This window comes from Scatophagus argus, chromosome 22 (genome assembly GCF_020382885.2).
Source record: "Scatophagus argus isolate fScaArg1 chromosome 22, fScaArg1.pri, whole genome shotgun sequence".
Taxonomy (NCBI): domain Eukaryota; kingdom Metazoa; phylum Chordata; class Actinopteri; family Scatophagidae; genus Scatophagus; species Scatophagus argus.
Window position 1 is genome coordinate 14,459,327 of NC_058514.1, and position 17,869 is coordinate 14,477,195.

A 17,869-nucleotide genomic window follows, 5' to 3' on the forward strand; every position below is an offset into this window, starting at 1 on the left:
CTTGGGTTCTCAGTCAGATCCAGTCAGGATACAGGTGTAGCAAAGCCTATCATCTACAGCTTCACCCACTCGTCCAAATATGATCATTTCTGTCTCTAAGAAACCAATACGGCAACAGCCATAGTACTAAACTCATGGCTTCAGAACAGTAGTCCACAAACCAATGGGAGATGTCACCGTGACTTTTTTCACCATTTGTTATACCATCTGTGAGTCAGAGTCCATCTAACCTGAGAGATATAGACATATAATGATGTGGCTTCTGAAAGATCAGATTGTGTGAAATGAGTCATTTGAACAGGAATATAGGGCTGCCACATCTGGGAAAGTAACTTAAGACTGGTTCTGAAGCCTTTACCAAATGCCAGAGTCAGATGTAAGACATTTCAGATGTAGGTGTGAATCGTAGCAATTCACCAAGGGAGTAGTTTGGGAAAAGGTCAGTATGCATTATCAAGCAGTGAAACAGGGACAAGAAAATGTACAACATATATGTGGGAGTCTTAAAAGTTTGGAGGGAAGTGAAAAGAGAGACAAGAGGAGGAGTGGAAAGAGTGCAGCCTTATTCTGCAAGATCAAGTTTTAAGTGTTAAAGGTTTTCCCTTTTTCTTCTTAGTTTATGTAATCAAAATATCAATGCAATAATTTCTGCCCATTCTATAGGTCTAGTTTGGAAATTGTTTCAGTCTTTGATTTTTAACATTTCCCAGAATGTCTTACATGGTAAGGCAATCATTGTTGCATTTTCAAACACATTTTCTTATGAAATAACCCTCTCTATCAGTAGCTTATCCTCCTCAGTCAGAAACTATACAACTCATGCAGAAGTCAGAACTGTAAGAATACTTTAACTTGACTGTGCATTGTGTATGCTGTATTATTATAATAAAGTTGGGCGTGTTAGTGTCCTTCATGCACAACAAACGGACGATCACGGCTGAGCGTCACGTTCAGTTAATTTTTTCTTGTCTTTTTTATTTGTAATGTCACATCACTTCATCTAAAAGTATATCTGGAAAACACTGAGCTACAGTAATGCCGTATCGCTAGAAAGCACACGATGATGAATTTACACTCAAAGCAGTTTACAATATATTTTAAATATATAGCAGTGTTGGCAAACTATTTGTGATGTTGGAGAAAGTGATAGCTGGATAGATAGATAGATAGATAAATATACATTATTGATCCCAGTCTGAGAAATAATATAGTAAACATAGAATATTTATAGAATATATAAATATAGTGAAGCAGCAGCAGCAGCATTACACACAGTGACGATACCGTGAATGAAAAAGAATAACCTATACAAAAAGAATAACCTGTACTGTAAAAATAGCAAATATACAAAGCAACATAAAAATGTATATACAACACATAGGCCATATCGAATGTTGTGCAGAACAAACTAAAATGTAAGGTGCAGTGACCAGAGTTTAGCTGTTATTGTGCACTGTGATGGCAGCTGTAGCAGCCTGTGGGAGAAGGTGCTCCGCTGTCTACTGCGTGATGGACGGGGTGCTGATCGTTGTTCATGACGGATAACAGTTTGTTCAGCGTCCTCCTCTCCACCATGGTCTCATAGGACTCCAGCCTGAGACCGAGTACAGAGCCAGCCTTCTTGATGATCTCAAGTCTGTTAGTGTTGCTGGCTCTGATGCTGCTGCCCCAACACACAACAGCAGAGAAAATGGCGCTGGCAACAACAGACTGGTAGAAGATCTCCAATATCTTGCTGCACATGTTGAAGGATCTCAGCTTCCTCGTGAAATAGAGTCTGCTCATCCCCTTCTTGTTCACTGCCTCGGTGTTAGATGTCCAGTCCAGCCGTTGTCACCACACCCTGAAGGCGTCCTCTTCCTCCTGAAGTCGATCTGCACGCTTTATAAAAATAATCTGTGCAAATGTGAGGTGTCCGAGCACGTGAGTACTTTGCACTTTGGGCAGAAATTTGTCAAGTTCTTTGCATTGAGACAAACTGAAACTTGAAAAGTGAACCAAAACAATCGTTAATACACTAAGTGAGTCATATTTTTCAGGGATGGAGTTTTAGCCAAGGTTGTGTAAAGGTGCCCATTAAAAATAGATATTTTTTTTTGTAACGAGGCTAATATTAGTGACATCTAACTTGACTCCAGCTGGCTACAGATTACTCACTGCGTGGCTCGGAGCAGCACACAGGAAGTACAAAAAGAACTTATTCAAACCGATACAGTCACACTGAGCTGTGAAGGAGCAAACAGCTGTAGCAAAAAGGCAATAAGAGCTTTACCAGGTTTAATGCAACACTGCTAAAAGGGAACATTCGTGCCATTAGTGCATTACTGTGTCAACAAACAAATGTGTTGACACTTCATTCAGTTAAGAGTTCTCTTGATTTCGGCTGTTAAACCTCTTGATGTGGTGAGTTTGGGGCCACTGTTGGACTCAAACAGAAAATGTCATTTGAGCGGTTAATGGTGAGTGTAATGACATAATGAGCCCTGCGAGCTCAAATGCATAAAATCAAACACAAAGGGAAAACATTAGATGAAACAACAAGGGTTTAACAAAAATTTGTGTTGCAGCAAGTATGCATCTGATTGTCCCTCTCTCTCCAGCACAATAACACTCAGCCAGCTAGTAACGGAGCCCTAATGAGTGGCTGACAAATGCTGACAGACAGAGCTGCCATCTGCACGTCAACAATTAGGATAAATAATTCCAAAACACGCCGCACTTTTGTTTGATTTGATGTTCACATTAATCACAGCATTTATACAGCTAGAGCATTGGCCCACAGTGGAGTGGGGCCTATTTGCAAAAAAAAAAAAAAAAAAAATCTACTAACTCAAGTTATTACAAACCAGGAAGCCAAAGTGTCCGAGTTTCTTTGCAAGATCGCTGCGATTAAAGGATTTTCATAGGCATAATACACAAGAAAAATCAATATACATTAAGAAAGGAATCCAGTTTAACATTCTCATGGAGTTATAATATATTATTGACTGTGCAGTGCGTCTAAAAGGTATTACAGATTAACTGTACTTCAAATGAATGTGTCCTTCCTTCTTCGCTGGCCCAGATCTGAATGGCGTTTGGCGGCAGACTTTGTGTATTGGTGTCTATTATGCAAGCATTTTGGGCCAGTTCTCAGACACCCTGTTTGCATACAGGGCGGGTCCCTGTCTGCTAAAAAAGTGAGCTCCCTCTTCCTCCACAAGTTTTCGCGCTATGGCCCAGGTAATACTAGCGCCACTCGTGTTGTCCCCCGCCTGACCCACCCACACCCACCCCCACCATCCGTCTGTTTCAGCCCTTGAGCTAATTACAGCCAGCCGCAGAGACAAAAGCCTGAATGATTAGGTTAAAAGTATTAATAGCGGGTTTGTAGGTGGGGCGCCGTACTACGTGACGCTGGTATCACTGCGGGAGAAGAGGCAGGGGAGAAGCCAAGCCTCTCAGCTGAAAGCCAAAGATCGTTTATAGTATAGACGAGTCACTCGTTAGAAAAAAGTTTTTTAAAAAACTGACGCCATGAGGCACGGCATGGCATGGCATATTATCTTCGTGTTAAGAATGCATTAATTGTTTTACTCGTAACACGATTAGTAGTCATAGATGGAGTTTGTGATTCAAATGATAAAAGTAATGTTATTTCTTTGACACCCTGCTGTGTCTAGGTTGCTTCTTGATCAACAATGAAAAAAAGCACCGGGCAGTGATTTAATGCTTTTAGTTTCCACATTGTTTTTTGATGAATATTGTGAATCAACTAAAGTACCTAAAATGACTGACTATGGTTCTCCGCCGCCATTTCTGTTATCCAAAAATATTTGCAGAGTGAGACCTCTCATTTTTTTTAACGTCCCTCAGGGTTTAACTGAGCGCGCCGGTTGCCCCGCCAACACAACTGTGGAGGCGTGGTCGTCATCCATATCTATTGGTAGAAACTGAGGCGCTTACTCGAGAACAATAACGCTGACTGGCTGGAGCTGAATGACGCATCTAATCAGCTGGTTTCTGATTGGCTGGAGTGAGCCAGATGCCAGAGAGCGCCAGAAAACAAGCTTGAGCGGGTGATGCTGGAATCTCTATGGGACAGTGCAGAGTTTCAGCTAGTCGGACAGGAGTCTCAAAGGAGTGGAGGTACAAGCTGAGGAAGACTCCCCGCTTATTTTGAAGAGGGAAACTAGCTGCTATGTTGTTCTGAATTAACTACGCACTGACAAGTCTGTAAAACCGGGCAGTGAGAAACATCGGAGTACTTCATTCATTCACTAGCGGAGAAGGGTGAGGAATGGTGTTTTCCCTCCAGCGGTTTTCTGCTTGTTCCACTAAGTTAACATATGCTTATCAGCTGAGCTCGTAATGTTAGCCAAGTGGCTAATTAACGTTTAATTAACCATGAAAACTTTAAAGAAGTCATAGTGATATAGTCATTGCTTTCCACAGGCGCTGCCACATCTCAATATATAGGCTGATTTGAGTGAATTTACCCTTTACGTGGTTAATAACGTTAATGCTACATCTTCTCTTGCAGCTTAAAATTAACGCACTTAATTCTTGTCATGTAGCATTACATTAAGCTCTCAGCCTCCTGTATTAGCTGTAGTTTAGTACGTTTTGTTAGCAGTAGGCAAAGCGGTTACGTGGGGAAACTGATGGATAAGTTATAGCCGTTAGCTTGCTAAGGGCTAATTAGCTGAGGTTCAGTGCGCCAAATTCAGATGACTTCTCGTCTGAGTTTTCTACACTGGCTGAAAATTCCTAAAAGTCACCATTCCTCCCGTTAAGACATAATCTAAGATATTCTCGTAATTTATTTCTGATTTTCTGTATACACATTTGCTTTTGTGCACTGCAGTTTTTCCAGATGGAAGTTGAATGTCTAGCACTGAAAGACCTCACAAGTCCGAGGAAAGGTCTCACGGTGGAGCTGCAGGAGGAGGAGGAGGATGGTGGCCAAAGTGAACAAAAGGTGAGCTGGCTTGATCTTAGGTGTGGTCTGAGCAGAGGGGTGCTTTTTGGCTTTAAACAGCAAAGTTTCCATTCGAGAAACTGGGGAAGTAGTTTTTGTGTGATGCTGGGGAAAAAGTGCCAAACAAAGCCTTAAAGTGTTTACAAACCAGTGGATTTGTTTGAGAGTACCTGATTTATTATTCAAATGCCATATTTGTCAACATTTGACTTCTTAAATAAAACCATGTGATGAAGATTTGGGTTTAAACAGCAGCAGCTTTAAAATGGAAGATTTTAAAGGGTGACAGGGTTTTGATTGCTTGGTATTTTACCAGTATAAGTTAATGTTTGAAAACTTAACTAAAAACTATGTAACAACAAAACAATAATCTCCATCACAGGAAAACATCTGCACAGACAGGAGAAGATCCACGCCGCTGAAATCTGCCGAGTCCACTGTCCCTGCTTTGCTGATGAACAGAAAAGGTGCCACCCCTGACTTAGCCCACATCACCCCCATCAAACACACAACCCTGGTGGAGCCCTGGACACCCACCGCCAACCTGAAGATGCTGATCAGCGCCGCCAGCCCCGACATCCGGGACAGGGAGATGAAAAAGGTGCTGTTCAGACCCATAGAGAATGAAAAGGACAAGCCCATGAGTCCAGATGCTGTGGTGGAGGACACAGAGGTGGAAGACCCCAGTCAGGTATGTGACGAGACAATCTATTTACTCAGAAAACACTCATTTACTGCCTCATAGTCATTATCGAAAGAGTTCTGTGTGGAGGATTATGTAGCGAACTCATCAGCAAAATGATTAAACGCTTGCTGACACCAATGGGGTCATTTTCTCTTGTGCCTTTCATTACGTTATGCTGCATGTGATATACTGAGTGTATTTTCCCAAATTAATAAATGCAAAAGTATTACAGTACAGGACAGTATAGTGTAGTATATTGACAACAGACACACACACACACTGAATCTTTTTTTTAAGTTCTCAGTGTGAACTATGAGCTGTTGCAGTGTCAGACTACACCCCCTCCTGGGCAAAAGCAGACATGGCACAAAGTTAAACAGAGCGTCACTGCGTTGTGTTATCACACAGCTTTTAGTCACGCGTTTCATTTCGTGGCTCCATGTTACCAGTTTTCATATCTTAATTTACGGCATGAACGAACTTCTCAGTATTGTGAACTGAATGCCAAGTTCTTGTCTTGGCCTCATTCATTGATAACCCCAAAAAACAACTCATACTACACTCCAGTTGAGACGCTCTAATGTAATCTTAAAAACCAAAACATAACAGTAGCTCATCTAGAAGGTTTTGTTTTTTTCAGGACCAACACTGATTACTGGCAGTCAGTGAGACTGATAAACTGTATTTAGCGGTGAACATGAAAATCCTGGTACCAAAATTTGCAATAACCGGTTACTGAACCCTTGAAGGTTAAACAGAAAATTACGTCCACCTCTATGACAGACCCAATGCATAGTGGTGTACAGTGACTGGTTATTTGACCACTGGCTGTACGCTGCTTTTCGCGATGCATGTTGGGATGCTAGGAGTTCACTATAGAGGGTCTAATAATTCTCACTACGTATTCAGGCAGCATAAAGTCAGCAGTGAGTGATTTTGGATGTAGCACCATTTCAGAAGGTCTTTAAAATAGTCGATAAGGCAGTTGGGATTCTTGAAGTCTAAAAAAGTTTTGTTCTTTGAGTCCAGTGGACAGAAATCAGTTAGACAGCAGTTCTTGACTTTTCTTGACTTTTAGTTTAGTTCAGGAAATGCTCTGCACACAATTCCCACTATCTTAAAAGTCCAGGGAATTAATACTTACTCTCCACATATTACTGATATTGGCTAAACTCTCAAGACAGTGAGTTTTCAGAAGCACAAATACAATCACTCAGTTATGCGTAATAAGCTGAGTCATTTTGGATATAAAAAGGCAGCTGGAGCCAAAATCTTTCTGAACTTTTGTGATTTATGTGTTTGTTTGTTTTTTTTTAATTAAATCCAGTGTGTGAAGCTTTTCCAGCCTTGTTGGATGATACCTTTGTAGGGATTTCTAATTTATTTGCCCTTGATGACCAGTTACAGAAAAGTACCTAAAGGCTCTGAACTGAGATGTGTGTTAATGTGTACACCAAATAACCCAAAAGGTCCTGCTTTCTTGGAGCCCTGGATGATTCTGATGTTATGTCACTTATCTGTCTGACCAGTTTGAAGCTGCAGAGGAAGAGGACGATGCAGATAAAAAGCCAAGCAGGAAGCAGAAGAGTCTGGGGTTGCTGTGCCAGAAGTTCCTGGCCCTCTACCCGGATTACCCACCACCGCACAGCCCCATCTGGATCTCACTGGATGAGGTGGCAACCAGTCTTGGTAAGAGCCAGTGATGGGGGTAGAAGAGAGATTGGACTGTCTGTGCTGTTTCAGAGGGAGGCAATAATGGAAACAGCTAACACCTTCACGAGCATTGCAGTTTTTATGGATTTAGAGACTTCATTTTCATAAACCTTTGAATTTCTCTTCTCTGGCACTCAGGGGTGGAGCGGCGGCGAATCTACGACATCGTCAACGTGCTGGAGTCTCTCATGATCGTGGGTCGGATGGCCAAGAACAGCTACACCTGGTACGGACGTCAGCGGCTGGAGGCCACCCTGAAGGAGCTGCAGCAGAGGGGCCGAGACCAGGGCTACCACCTCCAGATGGAGCTGGCCTCCGAGGCCAGGGAGCTCGGACCGGGACGCGAGGACGACGGAGGGGAAGGAGACTCTGGCAATGGTGATGATCTGAGAGATAAAAATTAAAGCGCAGTGTACCTTTTCCACTGGCTCTTACTTTCTTCTACTCCCAGCTTGGCATGTCTTTACTAACGACAGAAGTTTTTTGTTGCTCTAATAATGGGATAAGATCATCACTCTAATACCCCATGTGTAAAAATTTAAGTGTAGGTTTGATCTTAGGAGCAGCTGCCGACAAATTAACATGACAGCTAAACAATCGGTCCTTTCACCCTGACAGCCACAGGAGTGAATACAAGCCTGGTTTCCATAGCGATCCTACCTCCTCATGCACACACGCAGCTTTTCATTAAGAGGCTGCGTGTGTTGACTCATGACAAAGAGGGAGTAGTTAACAAAGGTAAAAGCCTGGCGACGGGCTTTGATGTTCATTAAGTGGTTACTGTGTGTTGGTATTGTTGTGGCTTGTTGCTTGTGATGACCCGAGGCGATATTATAACACACAACAGCCGTCATCATGACGGCAAACACCTCCAGCTGAAATGGTGCCATTAACACATCGACTGTACATTTGAGCCTTTGTAATCTCATAGTTTATGATCCTATTATTACAATATTATTTTTTTCTGAAGAATGAGAAACGATATGAAGGGTTGGAGGGCTGATACTCATAATGCAGACACGATATTGCAAGACTTTTGTGTGCAGATTTGAGATGTTTATTTTCTGGATTGAAGGGTTTTATTTTTCTTTGCGCTAGCGGTCTCATCATTTTGATGTCACGCATGTTTGTCTGTTCCTCGTAGCTGGTGGCAACAGGAAAGACAAATCTCTGCGCATCATGAGCCAGAAGTTTGTCATGCTGTTCCTGGTGTCCAAAACCCAGACTGTCACTCTGGACGCAGCAGCGAAAATACTCATCGAGGAGAGTCAGGACTCGTCAAGCCACAGCAAGTATAAAAGTAAGAAAGGGCCAAAGAATTTCTCCTGTGTGACAAATCCTGTTTCTTCTTCTTTTTCTAAATCAAAATCATTCCTGTGTCTGCAGCTAAGGTGCGGCGACTGTACGACATTGCCAACGTGCTGACCAGCCTGGGCCTCATAAAGAAGGTCCATGTCCGTGAGGAGAGAGGCAGGAAGCCGGCCTTCAAGTGGCTTGGCCCTGTTGAATTCAACCACTCTATAAATGCTGGTAAGAGACGCTCCTGATGCCTTTCAGATGCCTCTGGTGACAGTGATTAAGATGCATCAGTGTCATCCATTTTGCCCTTTGGATAAAAGAAGTCATGATTGCTGTCCTGCAGGAGATACTGTGAGCGTTGCAGCCGTCTCTCTTCCCGGGGCCACACAGCCAATGACAAACCAGGACCTCAGAAAAGCCAAGATGGCACGACACGCCTCTTTCAACATCACGCCCACTTCTGTGGGCGTCAAGCGGCAGGTTAGCTCTGCACCCAGCAGCCCACGACGAGAACCTCCAGGTAAGAGGACGCTCAGAATTTCATTCAGTCGGTCAGACAGTTTTTTACAGTAGGACGTTTTTATATTCCTGTCTGACAGATTTTCTTCCCTCACACTGCAGGTCTGCCAAACCAGCCTGTGGATTATTCCAAAAGGACACGAAACAATACAGTGTGTCGACTGCAGTTTGGAAACAGCACTGAGTGAGTCAACACTAACACACAGAGACAACCTGTCTGCAAACACCCTTGTATTTCTTGGTTTACATTTATCTGTAATCGTCTACCACAGATTTACCGCCAACTTACTGCACACAGTAGCTCTTTTTACTAACCGTTGCTAGAACAGTGTATCAGCATTACTGAAGAGAACTGGCTGCCCATGACAAGGTTACAGAGTCCACTAGCTGCTTGCAGATATACTAGACAAACCGCTCCCCTAAAAATTAACCCTGCTTTCAGTCTAAAGCGAAACAATTACATCCAAATGGATAATTAAAAGCTACTGACAGCATCTTAGTTATGAGATGCCAAGGCTCTCCACGTCCCAAAGGGGTTTTAATCTCAGTCTGTCAGTCAGAATATTTCACACTCACTGCCAGTGTTTGCACTGGCTCATATGTTCAGCTTAAGGCTACATGTAACCTGAGCCGACTGCTGCGGATGTGGACAGTTTGTGTCTCCTGTGATTGTATGCATTGGCTCCATAGTTACGGTACACAGTCCTTTGTGTTATTTCTATGGTTAGGCCTGCTGGTGGCCAAACCACAGCTGCCTCATGACTGTGGCTGTTAAGTGTTTTGGAGGGATAGAGATGATAGGACATAGAAGTCTGTGTTGAAAGTGGATATTTTAGACATCAGTTTGGGTAAAAAATGCAGCAGAAGCAGCGGTAGCCCACAGGATAAGAGTTGGAGGTTCATAACTGGGAGGTGGCCATCAGGGAGCGAGATCAGAGAGACATGTAGCCCTGTTTCTACCACTGGACAGAACTTTTCCAGGGAATCAGGAACTTGTTTCAGCTGGTGGAAGCCAGGAGGAAGTTAGTTCCTCTGCCAAAGTTCCTGTTGCCTAAAAAGTCCCTAAAGTTCACAATCAAACGTTTGGCGTTTGCAGATTTTTTTACAGATATATTTTATGCACAGCTTCATTCACACAACGAGCTTGTTCAGACCTGGTATCAACATCCCTCCTGGACAGCTCTAAGTACAGGTCTGAATGCACCCAAGACACGGAGGTGGTCTGGGCCACGTAACACCACGCTCTCTTAGAAGTTGTCTGAGACGGCCTACTCAAATAATGTCCTCTGTGAAACAACAAGAAGCAATGACAAAGGCATAGTAGATCACAAGCTGTGTGATTTCCATCGGATTCACTCTTCATTCATTCAAATGACATGTTTGGGCTGTATTAACTGCTGTGATAAGAAACTGACTTCGCCATGATGGTAACCTCAACAGCCCTTAAAAATCGTGCAAATTTGAGCTGCTTAGCGAGGAACTTTGCATTGAGGGCAGATTCTAAATCATTGCTTTCTTGTATATTTGGCATTAAATGCAACACAAGAAGTTCTTTCCTTGATAAAAGTTAGTTTGTGGCAGCATTATCACATCGAAAAAATGTATCCTGATCTGGAGGCTACGCTACCGGCCTGCAGGACCGAATCGGGTCCAAGCTGAGAATTAAAGCTTTAATTCTAAACCACTAACGATTTGTTGCTACTCTCTGGTGCCCCTGCAGTGACCGCCCTGGCTCAGCACTGCAGACCCCCACCTGCAGCAGCAGCCTGCTGCCTTCTCCCACCACCCACCCCACCCTGCTGGCACCTTCCCTCCACTCACAGCACCTCCTCACACCTTCATCCTCTTCCCATTGCTTGGCCTACCTGCCCAGCCTGTCCCAGCCTTCGGTGGTCATGCTGTACAGGGCGCTGGACAAGCCTGATGAGACAGCTGAAGGTCAGAGATCACCCAGGTTGGAGTCTGAGGAGGGGAGGAAGAGGAAGATGGAAGAAAGAGAAGATGAGGGGACTGTGGTGAAAAAGAAGGGAACATCTGGATTGGAGGAATGTGACAAGGTGAGGTGGTGTCTGATGCTGTAAAATAAATGGAATTAGTGCATAATGTTCATTGATGCTGTCACTTTGTTTAAGACTGACTGGGAACAACCTAATTCTTTTTGCTTCAGTGCAGTGATTATATGATGGCTTTTTTTAATCTGTGGCGTCGCTTCCACAGTCGCAAGATCCTGTTAGTAATTCTGGATAGCGGACCGTTAAATTGAAAATATGAAATATTACACGCTGGCTGATGACGATATCTCATCCCTGGTGTAATTAAAAGACTTATCACATTAGTGATGTATATGATAATTTGATCATTGGAAATCCTGAGCAATTAGTCAGGCCATACAGTCCCTGTGATTTGAAAAGTCTCATTTTTCATAAGATAGTCTAGAGAAGCGAGCGCTGCACTTTTACATTAGGAAAATTACTTTACAGAAGTTAAGTCTAATGATTCATTGGCGGTTTTATTCGCTGAGCCACGAATTACTAGATCTTATGATGTAAAATGTTCCATGGCATCGTGCTCACATGGATACAACAATGAATGTTTTTTTTTTCTCCCCTGAATTTTACTTGTCTGCCACGAGGTTTATTTATTTCCACTGCTTGTTTGTCCTTCCAGATGAGAGCTGAGGCTCACAGGGAAGCGGCAGGATGTTCACAGACAGGAAACAGCAGGACTTCGCCCAGTTGCCCATCTGGCCTCCCCAGAGAGCAGACGTTCGCTGAGAGTCCAGGTGGCAGCAGCAGCGAGCCCAGCCAGCCATCACACTACCTCTACGTACCCAACAATGCAGGTGTGTACACAACATAGGCAGGGATGTGCCTGAATCTTCGGCTTTTTGTGCAGCCTCATTTAGCTGCGTAGAGTTAGTATGTAGAAACATGACTTTGATTAGGGATAGTAGGGGACAGGCTGGATTTAACGGGTATTTCATATCCAATAATTGGTGGATCCCTCATATTACTACATATGTGACTTCAGTGCATTTTGATGCAAAGTAAACAAGGTAATTTAAATAAAGAATAATGAGACACCTGTTCATGAAGTCACCCGTCTCAACCCAGATCATCTCAGGTCCAGGTCATGACCTAACAAGTTCCTGATCCATCTTCTCCAGGTCTGAATAGCCTCAACTTCCTCCTCTCTGCCGGACAGTCTCCAGCAGGCCTCGCACTTCCTCCCAGCAGTGTTCCCACCCTGGCGCTGCCTTACGTCCTGCTGCCCTCTGCGGCCCTCTCCGGTTACCCCCTGTTGGCCAGCGGACTACCACAACAAGGATCTGATGCCCACAACAAATTGAGCTTCAGCCTGCCTGCCGTGATGTCACCTGCCCACTTTATGGTGGGGACGGTGCCGTATGGCCTGGCAGCAGCATCAGACATCAGCAAGTCACCGATTCCATCGCCATCCACTCCAGAACACAACAGGCCGAACGGGTCAGCGGCAGGAGCGCCACATTCTCCCTCGAGACCTTGTCAGACTGTCACCATCAACACACCAGAACCACTGGTAAGAGCTGTCTGTACTGCTGCAGCCCTACACACACACACACACAGATCTCTGCCATATTAATTTGGACATAAATTGAGCACATTCGCCTCCATAATGACGCATGACCTTTCTGCTCTCCGGCAAAATGCCACAACACAGTTTGACATGAGAACAAGTGCAGCATCTGTTTAGTGGAAGGTTTCCCCTCGTTTGGACACTTTTTGTGTGCCACAGAGCTTCAAGTTGATTAATCTCCAAGTTGTTAAATAGGGATTAATGTTCTCGCCTGAACAGCCCAGCACAGCCTGCCAGCCCTGCTCTTCAAGAACAACCTGCTGAGGTGCTGGATGGCAGATTAGGCATTAGAAACAATGTGGCCAGCCAGCGACTGTCATACCGAGGCTTAAATCAGGCATCTCTTGTAAAAGTCCTCCTGTCTCACCTTTCTCTCTTTAAATTCATAGGCACCACTAACTCCAAAGGAAACCACGGCGTCTGCCTCTAAGGCTTTCTTCCAGACCCCGGGCACACTGGGAAATGTAGTCAGTGCAATGCCAGCCGCCCGAAAAAGAGGCTCCGCGCAGAGGAGACTGGACGTCAGCCACTCTGCGAGCAGTTAGACGTGTGAGGAGACGGAGGAGGTGGCTGACATGCCGTTTGAACACAGGTGTTGATCCTAAAAGAGAAGAGTATGGTTTTAAACCACTGGTGCTTTGTTAGTGTATTAATTCGTTATTCACGAATTAATAAATAAAATAAGGGTTTCCTTTCAAAATGTTAATTTTAGCTTTTTTTCGGAAGGAGGGGGGTATAAACCAAACTGTGGACGTCTTATTTTGAAATGAAAGTTCTCTTATTGGTCGTTGTGTTAACAGTTCAAATGTGCCTCATGGTTCAATCATGGGACACAAGATTGCAGAGTGAGTGAAGCAGTATTGCCAATGTGACAGTGCCCTCCTGTGGTGGGAGTTGGCCACTGCGATATTTTTTTTGTATTTCAGCCTTAATTTTTTCCCTCCCAGATATGAATCAAGCTACCTAATTCCCCATCATTTATGTATTGTAGCCCAACTGCTATTTATATTTTAGATAATATATGTTGATTACAGGGACTGTAATGGAACATTAACTTTCTTTCTTTTAGCACTAAGTATTTGACAAATGTATGTCTAATATTGAAGTGATTGTCTTTAGCCAGCCCCTTCAGGTTTGGTTACGTTATTAAGGTGTAATATGAAATCTGTGAGCTGCTGATTGACGTTGATGGTAGCATAAAATCCTGTCTTGGCTCATTTTAGACATCACTGTGAGGAGAATATCACTAAAGCCTTAAATGTTTACAGCCAGCCAAGTATCTCAAGGAACCTTTAGTCCATTTACTCATCAGGAAGACAAACGTTACTGGTGCTGTGTGTGTGTGTGTGTGTGTGTGTGTGTGTGTGTGTGTGTGTGTTCGTGTTCACTGAGTATCTGCAACCATAGTGCTTAATGATTAAACGCCAAACCTTTTAGCTCCATTACTGAAAGCTAGAGGACAATTTGACAATGCTCTCAGGTACTTGAATACTTGTTACTTTACTAAAAGATGTTGAAGAGATATCAGAGTACTGTAAAGATTTTTTTAATTATTATCCAAGAGAGCAGACTGAATTTCTATGCTGTCCCACTGTTCTACGTCCATGCAGCTGGGAGACTCCCAGTTTGACCACACTCTGCTGTTGGCTGGAGCAGATGTGGGGTTGAGTGCCTTGCTTAAAGGCACCTTGCTGAGAGGACAGAGCTTCCCAGGTTGTCCTGGGATTTGTGTCATAGTAAACCCACTGGCTTGCCTCCAGACAACCCCAATCGAGATATCGGTGCTTCTTACGGGACTCATTCAGGAGAGCTTAGCTATGTCACACCAAAGGGTGCACAGATAATCCACTCTGATCAGTGGATGCCTAGTCATTCATGTATAGTTTTATGTCAGTAACTATTTTTGTACATTGTTTGCATAGCGTCATTTATACTTCCACGGGCAGAATGTCAAATGCTGCTTTACTGTTTTTAAAATAATGATTACCGCACTGATAGGTTTAGCGGTTTGTGTCAGCTGTGTGTTCACTGTAGCTCTGCTCTCTGTGTAGTTAAGGGCCAAACTGCTTTTCTTCTGTATGACTTTCACAGCCTTTCATTAAAAATGTATGACGCCAACCAGCTTTGTCCTGTGCTTTAATTTGAAAGAATTTTGACCTCTCTGTTTTATCTTGAGTGTGTTTTCTTTTTAAAAAAATTATGTAATATGTATTCTAATATCAATTATGTTGTTCAGTTGACAGATTTCCAGATGGCTTCAGTTTACTGATTTGCAAATGTACAGATGCTGACAATCAGAGTCCAATTCAGAAAGGCCCAGCTGATGGAAGCCAATCTGATGTGGTCAGATGACACACTTGACCATCTTTAACACAACTGCTGCACACGTTACACACTCGGTGATGTTTGTGAAGCCACACTTGATTCACTGCTCAAATGTCGGAGTGAAAACGCAGAAAGGTCATTAAAATTCAGATTGCGCGTGCGTCATACGCGTCACTGAGCTGAGGTTAGATTTATAATTCTAATGAATGAAATTCCACTTTGGACACATCAGGTGTGAGCTCAGGGACACATCAGGCTGATTAAGCCGCGCTTAAAAAAAACACGCACACACCATCTGTCCGAGGACGGCAACATCTAATCAGAGCTTTTATATCAGCACTAAAACCGAACAGGGGGAGCAGCCAATAGATGCGTTTGGCCCCTGAGAGGCATTTATGACACTAAACCTCAGCAGATGGGACAATTAACTTTATATAGACTGATAGTTCAGCCAAATGTCTGCTGTGGCCAGAAACACTTCAATGCAAACACACTGTTTCAAAGGCTAAACAGAACAATTAGCTTTCAAATAGATGCCATTACTGCTAGTGGTATTACTACAAAGTATACAATTTCCACTTCTACTGCTACTGTCTGCTACTGTTCTACTACAACTATTGCACCGCTAATTATTTCAGGAACAGACCGGTTATCAGCCTGACAAACAGCAAATCTGATATTCAGCATTTTTCCAGTTATTGATATCGGTGGGATTTTTGTCCAATTACTAAATTAAATAAGTTTAAAATTAATTGTTTGTATTTTGAATGAATAATCTGATTATTTGACTCCAAACACTCATGTAAATACCTCAAGTACCTCAAAGCTGTACTTAAATACTAAAGTTTCATCTTAAAACTAAACATTCTAAACTTTTACACTAAGATTTTTATTTTTAATGCAAATGTATATCAGTTCTAAATATGAGTTATTGGTCTCAAGCATTACTAGTAAACAGAGTGGCTTCTGGCCCTGAAAAAACATATCGATTGACTAACTTCCAGACGTTCATTACAACAGGATCTCATGAATATTAACACTTTACTTTGTCAAGTAACGTGTTACCATCCAGCTTCGTTATCTGGTATCGACGAGGCAGAGATCTAAACAAGTCATTTAAGGTACACTAAATATCTGCTGAAAACTGCATGTTAGACTTACTTTGCTTTTGCCCGGATGGACGCTGTTGTGTCAGAAGCTTTGTGATCCAGTCTGGAACTGCAGTCTTTTTGGATATTTTGTTGAATAAATCCATAATGATTAATCCAACACTGAAAATCTGCAGTTAATGCAATTTATTCATTAGTCTACCTGGCTGCCCAATCTGTTCAGCACCTGTGTAAAAACTGGTCCTGTCAATCTAAGAAGGTGCCTGCAAACGTGCCCGTTCAAAATGACTCATAACACGAGTAACTGATCCCAGAAACAATCCCACTCAGATGTTATGTGATAGGAAATGTACTGAAGTTCACATTTACTGAGACGGTATGGTTCTGGAAAGGTGCATTTTCTGACAACAGCTATGGGAAGTGTTGCTTAAGAACAACATTAGGAAATTTACAATTCAATTTAGGAAGAAGTTAACTAAAAAGAACTTTTTTTTTTTGTTAAAAAAAGGTTTTTATAAAATGCATCTCAGACGTTAACATTAAACATGTTATAAAACAACAGGAGCTTAACTTTAATATGAAGAGGTATATGAGAGCGACAGAGAACTCTGTAACCGAGGATTATTTTGTGATTTCATATCATTTCATTTACTTTTCATATACTGAATGAATTATTTAGAATGAACAATTAGCTATGTATAGTATGTAGTGTATATCAGATCAGACGATATACAGAAAAGAAATACATTTGCTGCCATTTAACTTTTCCATCTTATAATTCTAATCTTAGAATTATACCATCATTCTGAGGCACATTTGGGCATGTGCAGAACGGATCAGGCAGGCCTGACGAGCCTGACTGTTAGCCGTCCACTGGCAGTCCCATCATCCATGGCTTGATGCTGTGCTGCTGACTGAGAGCCTTCATTAAGCTATATGATGTCCCCCGGTCCTGGACTTGTAATGAGAGGCAATAAACTTGAGCGTCTGTGCTTTCATTAACCGAGATGAAACATCACCATCTTAAATTTTATAATGCCTAGAGTCATACTTATATAACTAAAATAACTTGCCTGGCACTGCTACTGCCAACACGTTATCAGTACCACCCAGTACCGTGGTCTTCAGGTCAATAGATATAACAGTACAGTACCTGAGGATAACATTTAGTAAGTCATTTCCTATATTTCATTACTCCTCAGTTATACCCAGGCCAAATTTGGTCAGAAAGTGTGAATACTTGGTTAGAAGCCTGTTCAGATAATTTACTTATATAAAACCATTGTTTCAACAGTGTTTTAGATACTCTCTTTTGAAATGTAGTTAAGCCTGTTTTCCCCACTGAATTATAGTTATTTAGATGCTTTGAAACAACATAATAGCGGCAGCAGTCAGAGTAGGCGGAGTGGGATGCGGGATTGGCTCTTGATATGTTCAAGGCATCAAATGACTTCAAAGTACTCGTCCAGTAAAAAGTCAAAAGTCTCTGTAAAACAGTGAATGGCTGCTGAAAACATATCTTCAGAGGGTTCCTCTGAGGGTTCCTCTTTCACGTCTGACAAGCATGTAAGTTTGTGTACCCGCTGACCTTCATAAAAACAAAAAATAACAATAACAGCAATCGCTTCTGTTGTCATTTCACAA

General features: G+C 42.6%; 1 protein-coding gene and 1 long non-coding RNA gene across 3 annotated transcripts; one reads left to right on the forward strand and one right to left on the reverse strand.

Moving 5' to 3' along the window:
* The first annotated feature begins 3,983 nt into the window (after window positions 1-3,983).
* Window positions 3,984-14,909, forward strand: e2f7 (E2F transcription factor 7). 2 transcript variants are annotated; one of them, XM_046379401.1, is made up of 13 exons: window positions 3,984-4,272; window positions 4,847-4,960; window positions 5,343-5,651; window positions 7,175-7,334; window positions 7,497-7,736; window positions 8,503-8,658; window positions 8,745-8,888; window positions 9,001-9,177; window positions 9,279-9,360; window positions 10,897-11,233; window positions 11,844-12,018; window positions 12,343-12,734; window positions 13,181-14,909. In XM_046379401.1, exons 2-13 carry the CDS (start codon window positions 4,856-4,858, stop codon window positions 13,334-13,336), a joined length of 2,433 nt encoding a protein of 810 aa, XP_046235357.1. In that variant the 5' UTR covers window positions 3,984-4,272; window positions 4,847-4,855; the 3' UTR covers window positions 13,337-14,909. The 2 variants fall into 2 exon arrangements, with proteins under 2 accessions (XP_046235357.1, XP_046235358.1); XM_046379402.1 differs by having other exon boundaries at window positions 3,985-4,128.
* Window positions 5,478-16,499, reverse strand: LOC124053852. Its single transcript, XR_006842244.1, has 3 exons — window positions 16,278-16,499; window positions 11,042-11,138; window positions 5,478-5,613 (listed from the first exon to the last, which is right to left on the reverse strand). It is a non-coding gene; the product is annotated as an uncharacterized LOC124053852 (long non-coding RNA).
* Between the last annotated feature and the right edge of the window lie 1,370 nt (window positions 16,500-17,869).

Coding starts and splice junctions, on each gene's coding strand:
- e2f7 (XM_046379401.1), top strand. CDS start 4,856: ATGGAAGTTGAATGTCTAGCACTGAAAGACCTCACAAGTCCGAGGAAA. Junction 4,961..5,342: donor GTGGCCAAAGTGAACAAAAG/GTGAGCTGGCTT, acceptor TCTCCATCACAG/GAAAACATCTGCACAGACAG. Junction 12,735..13,180: donor TCAACACACCAGAACCACTG/GTAAGAGCTGTC, acceptor TTAAATTCATAG/GCACCACTAACTCCAAAGGA.